The sequence below is a fragment of the Bombina bombina genome, chromosome 7, assembly GCF_027579735.1.
Source record: "Bombina bombina isolate aBomBom1 chromosome 7, aBomBom1.pri, whole genome shotgun sequence".
In the NCBI taxonomy this organism is placed as follows: domain Eukaryota; kingdom Metazoa; phylum Chordata; class Amphibia; order Anura; family Bombinatoridae; genus Bombina; species Bombina bombina.
Window position 1 is genome coordinate 21,433,399 of NC_069505.1, and position 15,848 is coordinate 21,449,246.

The window sequence follows — 15,848 nt, forward strand, 5'->3', positions numbered from 1 at the left end:
AAATTAAAGTTACAGTTATGAACTAAATAATACCTATTTAAAACTAAATACTTACCTGTGAAATAAAACCTAAGCTAGCTATAATATAACTAATAGTTACATTGTAGCTAGCTTAGGTTTTATTTTTATTTCACAGGTAAGTTTGTATTTATTTTAGCTAGGTAGACAAGTTAGTAAATAGTTATTAACTATTTAATAACTACCTAGTTAAAATAAATACAAACTTACCTGTCAAATAAAACCTAAGCTGCCTTACAATAAAACCTAACATTACAAAAAATGAAAAACACTAAAATTACAAAAAATAAAAAACTACCAGTGCAAAAAATAACAAATAAAATTCCCCAAAACAATCAAAATTATTCCTATTCTAATACCCTGTTTAAAAAAAAACCCACCCCAAAATAAAAAAGGCTAATTTATAATAAACTACCAAGGGCCCTTAATAGGGCCTTTTGTAGGGCATTGCCCTAAAGTTAACAGCTCTTTTCCTACAAAAGAAAACCAAACACCCCCTAACAGTATACAAACCCATACCCACAAAATAAAAAAAACCTATCTATAAAAACCTAATCTAGGGCATTTAACTCTTTTATGAAAAGCCCAAACCCACCCAAAGAAACTTAAAAAATCCTAACACTAACCCCCGAAGATCCACTTGCAGTTGCTGAAGTCCTGCTTGAAGAATCTTTATCCCGGCGGCTCCATCTTCATGCAGGCGTCATCTTCTATCTTCATCCCAGCGGTGTCTTCTACCTTCATTCCGGCGGCGGTCGCCGCCATATACTGAATCTTCAATGCAAGGTACGCGATTCAAAATAGCGTCCCTTGCATTCCTATTGGCTGATTTGATTTTGGAAATTCAAATCAGCCAATAGGATGAGAGCTACTGAAATTCTATTGGCTGAAAATCAAATCAGCCAATAGGAATGCAAGGGATGCCATTTTGAATCGCGTACCTTGCATTGAAGATTCAGTATACAGCGGCGACCGTATGAAGAGGATGCTCCACGCCGCATGTCTTCAGGATGGACCCGCTCCGCGGCGCCGGGATGAAGATAGAAGATGCCGCCTGGATGAAGATGGAGCCACCTGCCGTCTGGATGAAGATGGAGCCGCCTGGATGAAGATCCTTAAAGTGGGACTTAAGCAACTGTGAGTGGATCTTCAGGGGTTCGTGTTAGGATTTTTTAAACTTTTTTGGGTGTTTTTTTTTTTTTTAGTTTAGGGTTTGGGCTATTCGTAAAAGAGCTAAATGTCATTTCAGGGCAATGCAAAAGAGCTAAATGCCCTTTTAATGGCAATGCCCATACAAATGCCCTTTTCACATTGGGGCCAAATTATCAAGCTCCGAATGGAGCCTGATGTCCCAGTTTCTCCAACATTGGTGTGTCCGGTCCACGGCGTCATCCTTACTTGTGGGAATATCTCTTCCCCAACAGGAAATGGCAAAGAGTCCCAGCAAAGCTGGCCATATAGTCCCTCCTAGGCTCCGCCCACCCCAGTCATTCTCTTTGCCGTTGCACAGGCAACATCTCCACGGAGATGGTTAAGAGTATGTGGTGTTTAGTTGTAGTTTTTTTTATTCTACTATCAAGAGTTTGTTATTTTAAAATAGTGCTGGTATGTACTATTTACTCTGAAACAGAAAAAGATGAAGATTTCTGTTTGTGAGAGGAAGATGATTTTAGCAGACAGTAACTAAAATCGATTGCTGTTTCCACATAGGACTGTTGAGATGAAGTAACTTCAGTTGGGGGAAACAGTTAGCAGACTTTTCTGCTTAAGGTATGACTAGCCATATTTCTAACAAGACTGTGTAATGCTGGAAGGCTGTCATTTCCCCTCATGGGGACCGGTAAGCCATTTTCTTAGTCTCAAACAGAATAAAGGGCTTAATATGGGCTATAAAACTGGTAGACACTTTTATGGGCTAAATCGATTGCTTTATTTGGACATTTTATTCATGTTTATGCTGATAATTCACACTTATAAACTTGGGGAACGTTTTTTAACGTCAGGCACTAGGTTAGACACCTTTTCCAGTCAGGAAGGGCCTTCCCAGTTGTAGGCTGAGCCTCATTTCCGCGCCATTACTGCACAGTTGTTTTTGAGAGTCAAGACATGCAGATGCATGTGTGAGGACCTGAAAGTAGTTGGAAAAGTTCCTAGAAGGCGTCATTTGGTATCGTATTCCCCTCTGGGCTTGGTATAGTCACAGCAAAGGCTGTAGCTGGGACTGTATAGGGGTTAAATCTGTAACCGGCTCCGGTTTCATTATTTTAAGGGTTAAAGCTCTGAAAATTGGTGTGCAATACTTTTAATGCTTTAAGACACTGTGGTGAAATTTTGGTAAATTTTGAACAATTCCTTCATATTTTTTCACATATTCAGTAATAAAGTGTGCTCTGTTTAAAATTTAAAGAGACAGTAACGGTTTTGTTTTAAAACGGTTTTTGTGCTTTATTGACAAGTTTAAGCCTGTTTAACATGTCTGTGCCTTCAGATAAGCTATGTTCTATATGTATGAAAGTCAATGTGTCTCCCCCTTCAAAATTGTGTGATAATTGTGCCATAGCGTCCAAACAATGTAAGGACAATACTGTCACAGATAATGAAGTTGCCCAAGATGATTCATCAGATGAAGGGAGTAGACATGGTTCTACATCATCTCCTTCTGTGTCTATACCAGTTTTGCCCACGCAGGAGGCCCCTAGTACTTCTAGTGCGCCAATGCTTATTACCATGCAACAATTGACGGCTGTAATGGATAACTCCATAGCAAATATTTTATCCAAAATGCCTGCATATCAGAGAAAGCGCGATTGCTCTGTTTTAAACACTGAAGAGCAGGAGGGCGCTGATGATAATTGTTCTGTCATACCCTCACACCAATCTGAAGGGGCCATGAGGGAGGTTTTGTCATATGGGGAAATTTCAGATTCAGGAAAAATTTCTCAACAGGCTGAACCTGATGTTGTGACATTTAAATTTAAATTAGAACATCTCCGCGCACTGCTTAAGGAGGTGTTATCTACTCTGGATGATTGTGACAACTTGGTCATTCCAGAAAAATTATGCAAGATGGACAAGTTCCTAGAGGTTCCGGTGCACCCCGACGCTTTTCCTATGCCCAAGCGGGTGGCGGACATAGTGAATAAGGAGTGGGAGAAGCCCGGCATACCTTTTGTTCCCCCTCCTATATTTAAGAAATTAGTTCCTATGGTCGACCCCAGAAAGGACTTATGGCAGACAGTCCCTAAGGTCAAGGGGGCAGTTTCTACTCTAAACAAGCGCACTACTATTCCTATCGAGGATAGTTGTGCTTTCAAAGATCCTATGGATAAAAAATTGGAGGGTTTGCTTAAAAAGATTTTTGTACAGCAAGGTTACCTTCTACAACCCATTTCGTGCATTGTTCCTGTCACTACAGCAGCGTGGTTCTGGTTCGAGGAACTAGAAAAGTCGCTCAGTAGAGAGACTCCATATGAGGAGGTTATGGACAGAGTTCATGCACTTAAGTTGGCTAACTCTTTTATTTTAGATGCCGCTTTGCAATTAGCTAGATTAGCGGCGAAAAATTCAGGGTTTGCAATTGTGGCTCGCAGAGCGCTTTGGCTAAAGTCTTGGTCAGCGGATGTATCATCCAAGACAAAATTGCTTAACATCCCCTTCAAGAGTAAAACTCTCTTTGGACCAGAATTGAAAGAGATTATCTCAGACATCACTGGGGGAAAGGGCCACGCCCTCCCACAAGATAGGCCTTTCAAGACCAAGAATAAGTCTAATTTTCGTTCCTTTCGCAATTTCAGGAACGGACCGGCCTCTAATTCTGCATCCTCTAAGCAAGAGGGTAATGCCTCACAGTCCAAACCTGCCTGGAAACCGATGCAAGGCTGGAACAAGGGTAAGCAGGCCAAGAAGCCTGCTGCCGCTAACAAGATAGCATGAAGGAGTAGCCCCCGATCCGGGACCGGATCTAGTGGGGGGCAGACTCTCTCTCTTTGCTCAGGCTTGGGCAAGAGATGTTCAGGATCCCTGGACGCTAGAAATAGTTTCTCAGGGCTATCTTCTGGAATTCAAGGAACTACCCCCAAGGGGAAGGTTCCACATGTCTCACTTATCCTCAAACCAAATAAAGAGACAGGCGTTCTTACATTGTGTAGAAGACCTGTTAAAGATGGGAGTGATACACGGAACAAGGAATGGGATTTTACTCAAATCTGTTCGTAGTTCCCAAAAAAGAGGGAACCTTCAGACCAATTCTGGATTTAAAGATCCTAAACAAATTTCTCAGGGTACCATCGTTCAAAATGGAAACCATTCGAACGATTCTACCCACTATCCAGGAAGGTCAATTTATGACTACCGTGGATCTAAAGGATGCGTACCTACATATTCCTATCCACAAAGAACATCATCAGTTCCTAAGGTTTGCCTTTCTGGACAAACATTACCAGTTTGTGGCCCTCCCATTCGGATTAGCCACTGCTCCAAGGATTTTCACAAAGGTACTCGGGTCCCTTTTAGCGGTTCTAAGACCGAGGGGCATTGCAGTAGTACCATACTTGGACAACATTCTAATACAAGCGTCGTCCCTTTCAAAAGCAAAGGCTCATACAGACATCGTTCTGGCCTTTCTCAGATCCCACGGATGGAAGGTGAACATAGAAAAAAGTTCTCTGTCTCCGTCAACAAAAGTTCCCTTCTTGGGAACAATAATAGATTCCTTAGAAATGAGGATTTTTCTGACAGATGTCAGAAAGTCAAAACTTCTAAGCGCTTGTCAAGTTCTTCATTCTGTTCCACGTCCTTCCATAGCTCAGTGCATGGAAGTAGTAGGGTTGATGGTTGCAGCAATGGACATAGTTCCTTTTGCGCGAATTCATCTAAGACCATTACAACTGTGCATGCTGAAACAGTGGAATGGGGACTATACAGACTTGTCTCCAGTGATTCAAGTAGATCAGAAGACCAGAGATTCACTGCGTTGGTGGCTAACCCTGGGCCACCTATCCCAGGGAATGAGCTTCCGCAGACCAGAGTGGGTCATTGTCACGACCGACGCCAGTCTAGTGGGCTGGGGCGCGGTCTGGGAATCCCTGAAAGCTCAGGGACTATGGTCTCGGGAAGAGTCTCTTCTCCCGATAAACATTCTGGAACTAAGAGCGATATTCAATGCTCTCAGGGCTTGGCCTCAGCTTGCAAAGGCCAGATTCATAAGATTCCAATCAGACAACATGACGACTGTTGCGTATATCAATCATCAGGGGGGAACAAGGAGTTCCTTGGCGATGAAAGAAGTGACCAAAATAATACAATGGGCGGAGGATCACTCCTGCCATCTATCTGCGATCCACATCCCAGGTGTGGAAAACTGGGAAGCGGATTATCTGAGTCGTCAGACATTCCATCCGGGGGAGTGGGAACTCCACCCGGAGATCTTTGCCCAGTTGACTCAATTATGGGGCATTCCAGACATGGATCTAATGGCGTCTCGTCAGAACTTCAAGGTTCCTTGCTACGGGTCCAGATCCAGGGATCCCAAGGCGACTCTAGTGGATGCACTAGTAGCACCTTGGACCTTCAACCTAGCTTATGTGTTCCCGCCGTTTCCTTTCATTCCCAGGCTGGTAGCCAGGATCAAACAGGAGAGGGCCTCAGTGATCTTGATAGCTCCTGCGTGGCCACGCAGGACTTGGTATGCAGACCTGGTGAATATGTCATCGGTTCCACCATGGAAGCTACCTTTGAGACAGGACCTTCTTGTTCAGGGTCCATTCGAACATCCAAATCTGGTCTCCCTCCAGCTGACGGCTTGGAGATTGAACGCTTGATTCTGTCAAAGCGTGGGTTTTCAGATTCTGTGATAGATACTCTGGTTCAGGCCAGAAAACCGGTAACTAGAAAGATTTACCATAAAATATGGAAAAGATATATCTGCTGGTGTGAATCCAAGGGATTCCCATGGAATAAGATAAAAATTCATAAGATTCTTTCCTTTCTGCAAGAAGGTTTGGATAAAGGATTATCTGCGAGTTCTCTAAAAGGACAGATTTCTGCTTTATCTGTCTTACTACACAAACGACTGGCAGCTGTGCCAGATGTTCAAGCATTTGTTCAGGCTCTGGTTAGGATCAAGCCTGTTTACAGACCTTTGACTCCTCCCTGGAGTTTAAATCTAGTTCTTTCAGTTCTTCAAGGGGTTCCGTTTGAACCTCTACATTCCATAGATATTAAGTTGTTATCTTGGAAAGTTTTGTTTTTGGTTGCTATTTCTTCTGCTAGAAGAGTTTCAGAGTTATCTGCTCTGCAGTGTTCTCCGCCCTATCTGGTGTTTCATGCAGATAAGGTGGTTTTGCGTACTAAGCCTGGTTTTCTTCCAAAGGTTGTTTCTAACAAAAATATTAACCAGGAGATAGTTGTACCTTCTTTGTGTCCGAATCCAGTTTCAAAGAAGGAACGTTTGTTACACAATTTGGACGTAGTCCGTGCTCTAAAATTTTATTTAGAAGCTACAAAAGATTTCAGTCAAACATCTTCTCTGTTTGTCGTCTATTCTGGTAAAAGGAGAGGTCAAAAAGCGACTTCTACCTCTCTTTCCTTTTGGCTTAAAAGCATCATCCGATTGGCTTACGAGACTGCCGGACGGCAGCCTCCTGAAAGAATCACAGCTCACTCCACTAGGGCTGTGGCTTCCACATGGGCCTTCAAGAACGAGGCTTCTGTTGATCAGATATGTAAGGCAGCAGACTTGGTCTTCACTGCACACTTTTGCCAAATTTTACAAATTCGATACTTTTGCTTCTTCGGAGGCTATTTTTGGGAGAAAGGTTTTGCAAGCCGTGGTGCCTTCCGTTTAGGTAACCTGATTTGCTCCCTCCCTTCATCTGTGTCCTAAAGCTTTGGTATTGGTTCCCACAAGTAAGGATGACGCCGTGGACCGGACACACCAATGTTGGAGAAAACAGAATTTATGCTTACCTGATAAATTACTTTCTCCAACGGTGTGTTCGGTCCACGGCCCGCCCTGGTTTTTTAATCAGGTCTAATGAATTATTTTCTCTAACTACAGTCACCACGGTACCATATGGTTTCTCCTATTTTTCCTCCTGTCCGTCGGTCGAATGACTGGGGTGGGCGGAGCCTAGGAGGGACTATATGGCCAGCTTTGCTGGGACTCTTTGCCATTTCCTGTTGGGGAAGAGATATTCCCACAAGTAAGGATGACGCCGTGGACCGGACACACCGTTGGAGAAAGTAATTTATCAGGTAAGCATAAATTCTGTTTTCCGCGCGAGCCTTTAGGCTTGCGGAAACAGCAGTTATGAAGCAGCGGTCTTAAGACTGCTGCTCCATAACTTGTCCGCTGCCTCTGTCTGCAATCCGCCTGATCCTATACTACCAGGCTGATTGACTCCCCCTGCTATTGGCTGATTGGCCGCAAATCTGCAGGGGGGCGGCATTGCACAAGCAGTTCTGGTGAACGGCTTGTACAATATCAAATGCTGACAGCGTATGCTGTCAGCATTCAGCGATGTCTGTCGGACATGATACGCTACAGCGTATCATGACGGACAGACATTGATAAATCAACCCAAATGACTCTAATTCACAATTTGCTTCTTTGTCTCATTCACTGTCTGCATCTATCTTTCATTCAATGTTTCTTTTTTTCCATTCACTATTGTATTCTTATTTGTAATCCATATGTTCCTTTATTTTGTTTTATGTATACAATTCAATATTTCACTTGCTATCTCATGTTCTGTCCTCCCCCTTTTTCTCATTCACTATCTTCTGTCTTGCACTATTCTACTTCTTTCTGCCATTCACTGTCTGACTTTTTCATTCACTATCTTCTGTCTTGCACTATTCTACTTCTTTCTGCCATTCACTGTCTGACTTTCTCATTCACTATCTTCTGTCTTGCACTATTCTACTTCTTTCTGCCATTCACTGTCTGACTTTCTCATTCACTATCTTCTGTCTTGCACTATTCTACTACTTTCTGCCATTCACTGTCTGACTTTCTCATTCACTATCTTCTGTCTGGCACTATTCTACTACTTTCTGCCATTCACTGTCTGACTTTCTCATTCACTATCTTATGTCTTGCACTATTCTACTTCTTTCTGCCATTCACTGTCTGACTTTCACATTCACTTTCAACATTTTTCATACACTTAATACCTCATATTCTCATCCACTATCTAAATATTTGTGTCCTCCATTAACAATGTCTTGTCTCATTCACTTTTTCTTTTTACTTAATTTTCTCTTTCTTTTTTGTCTTTTTACAGGCAACCAGACAAGGTGGTGATTGTATGGACTCGCAGAAACAGGAGAGTCTGCTCAAAGGTATTTCATTCATTCGTTCATTCAGTCTCAATAATCTTTTTCCACAAAGTAACTCTATACTGCCCTAAAGAAATTAATATTTCTCTTGTAAGGTGTATCCAGTCCACGGATCATCCATTACTTGTGGGATATTCTCATTCCCAACAGGAAGTTGCAAGAGGACACCCACAGCAGAGCTGTCTATATAACTCCTCCCCTAACTGCCATATCCAGTCATTCTCTTGCAACTCTCAACAAACATGGAGGTAGTAAGAGAGAAGTGGTGAAATGTAGCTGTTATTTTGCTTCAATCAAAAGTTTATTATTTTTAAATGGTACCGGAGTTGTACTATTTTGTCCCAGGCAGAAAATAGAAGAAGAATCTGCCTGTGATTTCTATGATCTTAGCAGGTTGTAACTAAGATCCATTGCTGTTCTCACACATGACTGAAGAGAGAGATAACTTCAGCGGGGGAATGGCGTGCAGGTTATCCTGCTATGAGGTATGTGCAATTAAGATTTTTCTAGAAGATGTGAATGCTAGAAAATGCTGCTGATGCCAAATTTATGTAAGGTAAGCCTGAATACAGAGATTTAATAGCGACTGGTATCATGCTTACTTTCTGAGGTAATACTCTTTTATATTTACAATATAAAACGTTTGCTGGCATGTTTAAACATTTTTATATATACTTTGGTGATAAAACATTATTGGGGCCTAGTTTTTTCCACATGGCTGGCTAAAATTTGCCTAGAAACAGTTTCCTGAGGCTTTCCACTGTGTTACTAGGCCCACAGCAAGGCTGTGGCAGTTTGGTGTGACTGTTAAAAAACGTTTTTTTGATCCGTTTTTTGAACTAAGGGGTTAATCATCCATTTGCAAGTGGATGCAATGCTCTGTTAGCTTATTATACACACTGTAAAAATTTCGTTTGATTTACTGCCTTTTTTCACTGTTTTTCAAATTCTGACAAAATTTGTTTCTCTTAAAGGCACAGTACCATTTTTTATATTTGCTTGTTAACTTGATTTAAAGTGTTTTCCAAGCTTGCTAGTCTCATTGCTAGTCTGTACAAACATGTCTGACATAGAGGAAACTCCTTGTTCATTATGTTTAAAAGCCATGGTGGAAACCCCTCTTAGAATGTGTACCAAATGTACTGATTTCACTTTAAGCAATAAAGATCATATTCTGTCTTTAAAAATTTATCACCAGAGGAATCTGACGAGGGGGAAGTTATGCCGACTAACTCTCCCCACGTGCCAGATCCTTTGACTCCCGCTCAAGGGACTCACGCTCAAATGGCGTCAAGTACATCTAGGGCGCCCATAGCGCTTACTTTACAAGACATGGCGGCAGTCATGGATAATACACTGTTAGCGGTATCAGCCAGACTACCTGAATTTAGAGGAAAGCGAGATAGCTCTGGAGTTAGACGAAATACAGAGCATACTGACGCTTGCTATGTCTTATACCGCCTCTCAATATGCAGAAGCTGAAGAAGGAGAGCTTCTTTCTGTGGGTGATGTTTCTGACTCAGGGAAGATGATGCAACCTGATTCTGATATCTCTACATTTAAATTTAAGCTTGAACACCTCCGCATGTTACTCAGGGAGGTTTTAGCTGCTCTGAATGACTGTGATACAATTGCAGTGCCAGAGAAATTGTGTAGACTGGATAAATACTATGCAGTGGCGGTGTGCACTGATGTTTTTCCAATACCTAAAAGGTTTACAGAAATTATTACTAAGGAATGGGATAGACCAGGTGTGCCGTTCTCTCCCCCTCCTATTTTTAGAAAAATTTTCCAATAGACGCCACCACACGGGACTTATGGCACACAGTTCCTAAGGTGGAGGGAGCAGTTTCTACTCTAGCAAAGCGTACTACTATCTCTGTCGAGGACAGTTGTGCTTTCTTAGATCCAATGGATAAAAAGTTAGAGGGTTACCTTAAGAAAATGTTTATTCAACAAGGTTTTATCCTACAGCCCCTTGCATGCATTGCTCCTGTCACTGCTGCTGCAGCGTTCTGGTTTGAGTCTCTGGAAGAGGCTTTACAGGTAGCGACTCCATTGGATGACATACTTGACAAGCTTAGAGCACTTAAGCTAGCCAATTCTTTTGTTTCTGATGCCATTGTTCATTTGAATAAACTAACGGCTAAGAATTCTGGTTTTGCTATCCAGGCGCGCAGAGCGCTATGGCTTAAATCATGGTCAGCTGACGTTACTTCAAAGTCTAAGCTGCTTAACATTCCCTTCAAGGGGCAGACCCTATTCGGGCCTGGTTTGAAGGAGATTATTGCTGATATCATTGGAGGAAAAGGTCATGCCCTTCCTCAGGATAGGTCCAAATCAAGGGCCAAACAGTCTAATTTTCGTGCCTTTCGAAACTTCAAGGCAAGTGCAGCATCAACTTCCTCTAATGCAAAACAAGAGGGAAATTTTGCTCAGTCCAAGACGGTCTGGAGACCTAACCAGACCTGGAACAAGGGTAAGCAGGCCAAAAAACCTGCTGCTGCCTCTAAGACAGCATGAAGGAACGGCCCCCTATCCGGTAACGGATCTAGTAGGGGGCAGACTTTCACTCTTCGCCCAGGCGTGGGCAAGAGATGTCCAGGATCCCTGGGCGTTGGAAATTATATCCCAGGGAAATTTTCTGGACTTCAAGGCTTCCCCCCCAAAAGGGAGATTTCACCTTTCACAATTATCTGCAAACCAGATAAAGAGAGAGGCATTCTTACACTGTGTACAAGACCTCCTAGTTATGGGAGTGATCCATCCAGTTCCAAAGGAGGAACAGGGACAGGGATTTTACTCAAATCTGTTTGTAGTTCCCAAAAAAGAGGGAACCTTCAGACTAATTTTGGATCTAAAGATCTTAAACAAATTCCTCAGAGTTCCATCATTCAAGATGGAGACTATTCGTACCATCCTACCTATGATCCAGGAGGGTCAATACATGACTACAGTGGATTTAAAGGATGCTTATCTTCACATTCCGATACACAAAGATCATCATCGGTTTCTCAGGGTTGCCTTCCTAGACAGGCATTACCAGTTTGTAGCTCTTCCCTTTGGGTTAGCTTCAGCCCCAAGAATTTTTACGAAGGTTCTGGGGTCGCTTCTGGCGGTCCTAAGGCCGCGGGGCATAGCAGTAGCCCCTTATTTAGACGAGATCCTGATTCAGGCATCAAACTTCCAAATTGCCAAGTCTCATACGGACATAGTGTTGGCATTTCTGAGGTCGCATGGGTGGAAGGTGAACGAGGAAAAGAGTTCTCTATTCCCCCTCACAAGAGTTTCCTTCCTAGGGACTCTGATAGATTCTGTAGAAATGAAAATTTACCTGACGGAGTCCAGGTTATCAAAACTTCTAAATTCCTGCCGTGTTCTTTATTCCATTCCTCGCCCTTCGGTGGCTCAGTGCATGGAAGTAATCGGCTTAATGGTAGCGGCAATGGACATAGTGCCGTTTGCACGCCTACATCTCAGACCGCTGCAACTCTGCATGCTCAGTCAGTGGAATGGGGATTACACAGATTTGTCCCCTCTACTAAATCTGGATCAAGAGACCAGGGATTCTCTTCTCTGGTGGCTATCTCGGGTCCATCTGTCCAAAGGTATGACCTTTCGCAGGCCAGATTGGACAATTGTAACGACAGATGCCAGCCTTCTAGGTTGGGGTGCAGTCTGGAACTCCCTGAAGGCTCAGGGATCGTGGACTCAGGAGGAGTCACTCCATCCAATAAACATTCTGGAACTAAGAGCGATATTCAATGCTCTTCAGGCTTGGCCTCAGCTAGCGACAATGAGGTTCATCAGATTTCAGTCGGACAACATCAAGACTGTGGCTTACATCAACCATCAAGGGGGAACAAGGAGTTCACTAGCGATGTTAGAAGTCTCAAAGATAATTCGCTGGGCAGAGATTCACTCTTGCCACCTATCAGCTATCCATATCTCAGGTGTAGAGAACTGTGAGGCGGATTTTCTAAGTCGACAGACTTTTCATCCGGGGGAGTGGGAACTCCATCCGGAGGTGTTTGCACAATTGGTTCATCGTTGGGGCAAACCAGAACTGGATCTCATGGCGTCTCGCCAGAACGCCAAACTTCTTTGTTACGGATCCAGGTCCAGGGACCCCAAGGCAACGCTGATAGATGCTCTAGCAACGCCTTGGTCCTTCAACCTGGCTTATGTGTTTCCACCGTTTTCTCTGCTCCCTCGTCTAATTGCCAAGATCAAGCAGGAGAGAGCATCGGTGATCTTGATAGAGCGTGCGTGGCCACGCAGAACTTGGTATGCAGATCTAGCGGACATGTCATCTTTTCCACCATGGACTCTACCGCTGAGACAGGACCTTCTACTTCAAGGTCCTTTCAACCATCCAAATCTAATTTCTCTGAGGCTGACTGCCTGGAGAGCACATGTATAGGTGTCTGTAGAGCACATGTATAGCTGTCTATAGAGCACATGTTTAAGTGTCTATAGAGCACATGTATAGTTGTCTATAGAGCATATGTATAGGTGTCTATAGAGCACATGTATAGGTGTCTATAGAGCACATGTATAGGTGTCTATAGAGCATATGTATAGGTGTCTATAGAGCACATGTGTAGGAGTTTACATAACACATGGTTAGGTGTCTATAGAGCACATGTATAGGTGTCTATAGAGCACATATATAGCTGTCTATAGAGCACATGTTTAAGTGTCTATAGAGCACATGTATAGGTGTCTATAGAGCATATGTATAGGTGTCTATAGAGCACATGTGTAGGAGTCTACATAACACATGGTTAGGTGTCTATAGAGCACATGTATAGGTGTCTGTAGAGAACATGTATAGGTGTCTATAGAGCACATGTATAGGTGTCTGTAGAGCACATGTATAGGTGTCTCTAGAGCACATGTATAGGTGTCTATAGAGCACATGTGTAGGTGTCTACATAGCACATGTTTAGGTGTCTATAGAGCACATATATATGTGTCTATAGAGCACATTTATAGGTGTCTCTAGAGCACATGTGTAGGTGTCTATAGAGCACATGTATAGGTGTCTACATAGCACATGTCTAGGTATCTACATAGCACATGTTAGGTGTCTATAGAGCACATGTATAGGTGTCTACATAGCACATGTTTATGTGTCTATAGAGCACATGTGTAGGTGCCTATAGAGCATGTGTAGGTGTCTACAGGGCACATGTGTAGGTGTCTATAGAGCACATGTGTAGCTGTCTATAGAGCACATGTATAGGTATCTATAGAGCACATGTTTAAGGTGTCTACATAGCACATGTCTAGGTGTCTACATAGCACATGTTAGGTGTCTATAGAGCACATGTATAGGTGTCTATAGAGCACATGTATAGGTGTCTACATAGCACATGTTTATGTGTCTATAGAGCACATGTGTAGGTGTCTATAGAGCACATGTGTAGGTGTCTATAGAGCACATGTATAGGTGTTTATAGAGCACATGTGTAGGACTTAGGTGTCTATAGAGCACATGTTTAGGTGTCTATAGAGCACATGTATAGGTGTCTACATAGCACATGTTTATGTGTCTATAGAGCACATCTTTATGTGTCTATAGAGCACATGTATAGGTGTCTATAGAGCACATGTGTAGGTGTCTATAGAGCACATGTTTAGGTGTCTATAGAGCACATGTATGGGTGTCTACATAGCACATGTTTAGGTGTCTACATAGCACATGTTTATGTGTCTATAGAGCACACGTGTAGGTGTCTATAGAGCACATGTTTAGGTGTCTATAGAGCACATGTATAGGTGTCTACATAGCACATGTTTATGTGTCTATAGAGCACATGTTTATGTGTCTATAGAGCACATGTGTAGGTGTCTATAGAGCACATGTGTAGGTGTCTATAGAGCACATGTGTAGGTGTCTATAGAGCACATGTGTAGGTGTCTATAGAGCACATGTGTAGGTGTCTATACAGCACACGTGTAGGTGTCTATAGAGCACACGTGTAGGTGTCTATAAAGCACATGTGTAGGTGTATATAAAGCACATGTATAGTAGACATGTAGACAAATACAGTGAGTAGACCCTGTGCTAATATCAATAAACCTCTAGCTCCCCTCGTGAGGTCCCCTAGTGAACGTAGTGATAAATAGTATATAGAATGATGAGGCGAGCACCACAATAGGCTGAGGTGATAAGGTAAATGGCTACGAGATAGTCTAGACTACTAAACAATTAAAATATATGTAATTTAATACATATCAGGCAAATATTAAAAATATAATACAAGTCATGGATCCATGTAAAACAAAAAAAGTATAAAATCACATATAAAACCACATTTTAAGGCCTATTCAGAGGCCGAAACGCGTCAACATAACCAAAGTAAGTTTATTACCTTTATTTGGTTCTATTTGTATACCTTTTTTGCAGCACTGTTTTTGTTTTTTTCCACAGGTTATTTAAGGAAAGTTTTGCATACTTATTGGAGACACCCACGGACCTTAATGGATTAAGGAATTTACCACTATACTCTGATTTCACATACACCCTTTTTCTCACCTTGTTTTTTCACAGAAGTACTTTTTACATTTATCTTTTTCATTACATTTGTACCATTTTTATATTTTTATGATATATCACTTCATGAACGATTTTTATTGAAGTTTTATTATATTTTTTTACAGCTCACTTCACCATTTTTTCACTAATTTATTGGAAATTGCCATTTGCATTATACCATCACGGACACTAAGGATAAGACTTTTTTGGGACTGTTGATTTGGACTTTCATTTGGAATTTTATCTTTATTGGTGTATTTACTTTAGGATCCTCTGGTATCCTTATCACACAGGACTGCGACTTTCTGATTATACCAAGACACTCTGGTCTATATGTGATTTTATACTTTTTTGTTTTACATCGATCCATGACTTGTATTGTATTTTTAATATTTGCCTTATATGTATTAAATTATATATATTTTATTGTTTAGTAGTCTAGACTATCTCGTAGCCATTTACCTTATCACCTCAGCCTATTGTGACGCTCGCCTCATCATTCTATATACTATAGTAGACATGTATAACGCTAATATTTTTTTGGTTCGTTTTCATTAGTTAAATAAATTTCGTTTCTGAAAATTAGTTTAGTTGAAGTTAAAAAAAAAAAAGTTTAAACAATTACGATATGTAAAATTAAATAGTTTTCTCGGATCCGTTCGTTATTTTGGATCTATTCTTTATTCATATTCATTATCCTATTCTAAAGTTTAGAATAGAATAATGCATATGAATAAAGAATGGATAAGAAAAAACGAAAGGATCTGAAAAAACGATTTAACTAAACATAACTAATATGCCGCCGATTGCCGAAACAAAATTATTTAAAACTGCCGCCACTCACATCCCCGACACTAAATAAACCTATTAACCCCTAAACAGCCATCCCCCACATTGCCAACACTAACTAAACCTATTAACCCGTTAACTGCCACCCCCACATAGC

At 41.7% G+C, this 15,848-nt stretch overlaps 1 protein-coding gene across 1 annotated transcript in view; it reads left to right on the plus strand.

The window, feature by feature from the left end:
• Window positions 1-1,123: 1,123 nt before the first annotated feature.
• The window catches only part of EHBP1L1 (EH domain binding protein 1 like 1), a 333,907-nt gene continuing 319,182 nt past the window's right edge, over window positions 1,124-15,848 (plus strand). Inside the window, exons 1-2 of the mRNA XM_053689234.1 lie at window positions 1,124-1,155; window positions 8,304-8,361. Coding sequence (XP_053545209.1) covers window positions 1,124-1,155; window positions 8,304-8,361 — 90 coding nt within the window. The remainder of the gene's footprint in view (window positions 1,156-8,303; window positions 8,362-15,848) is intronic.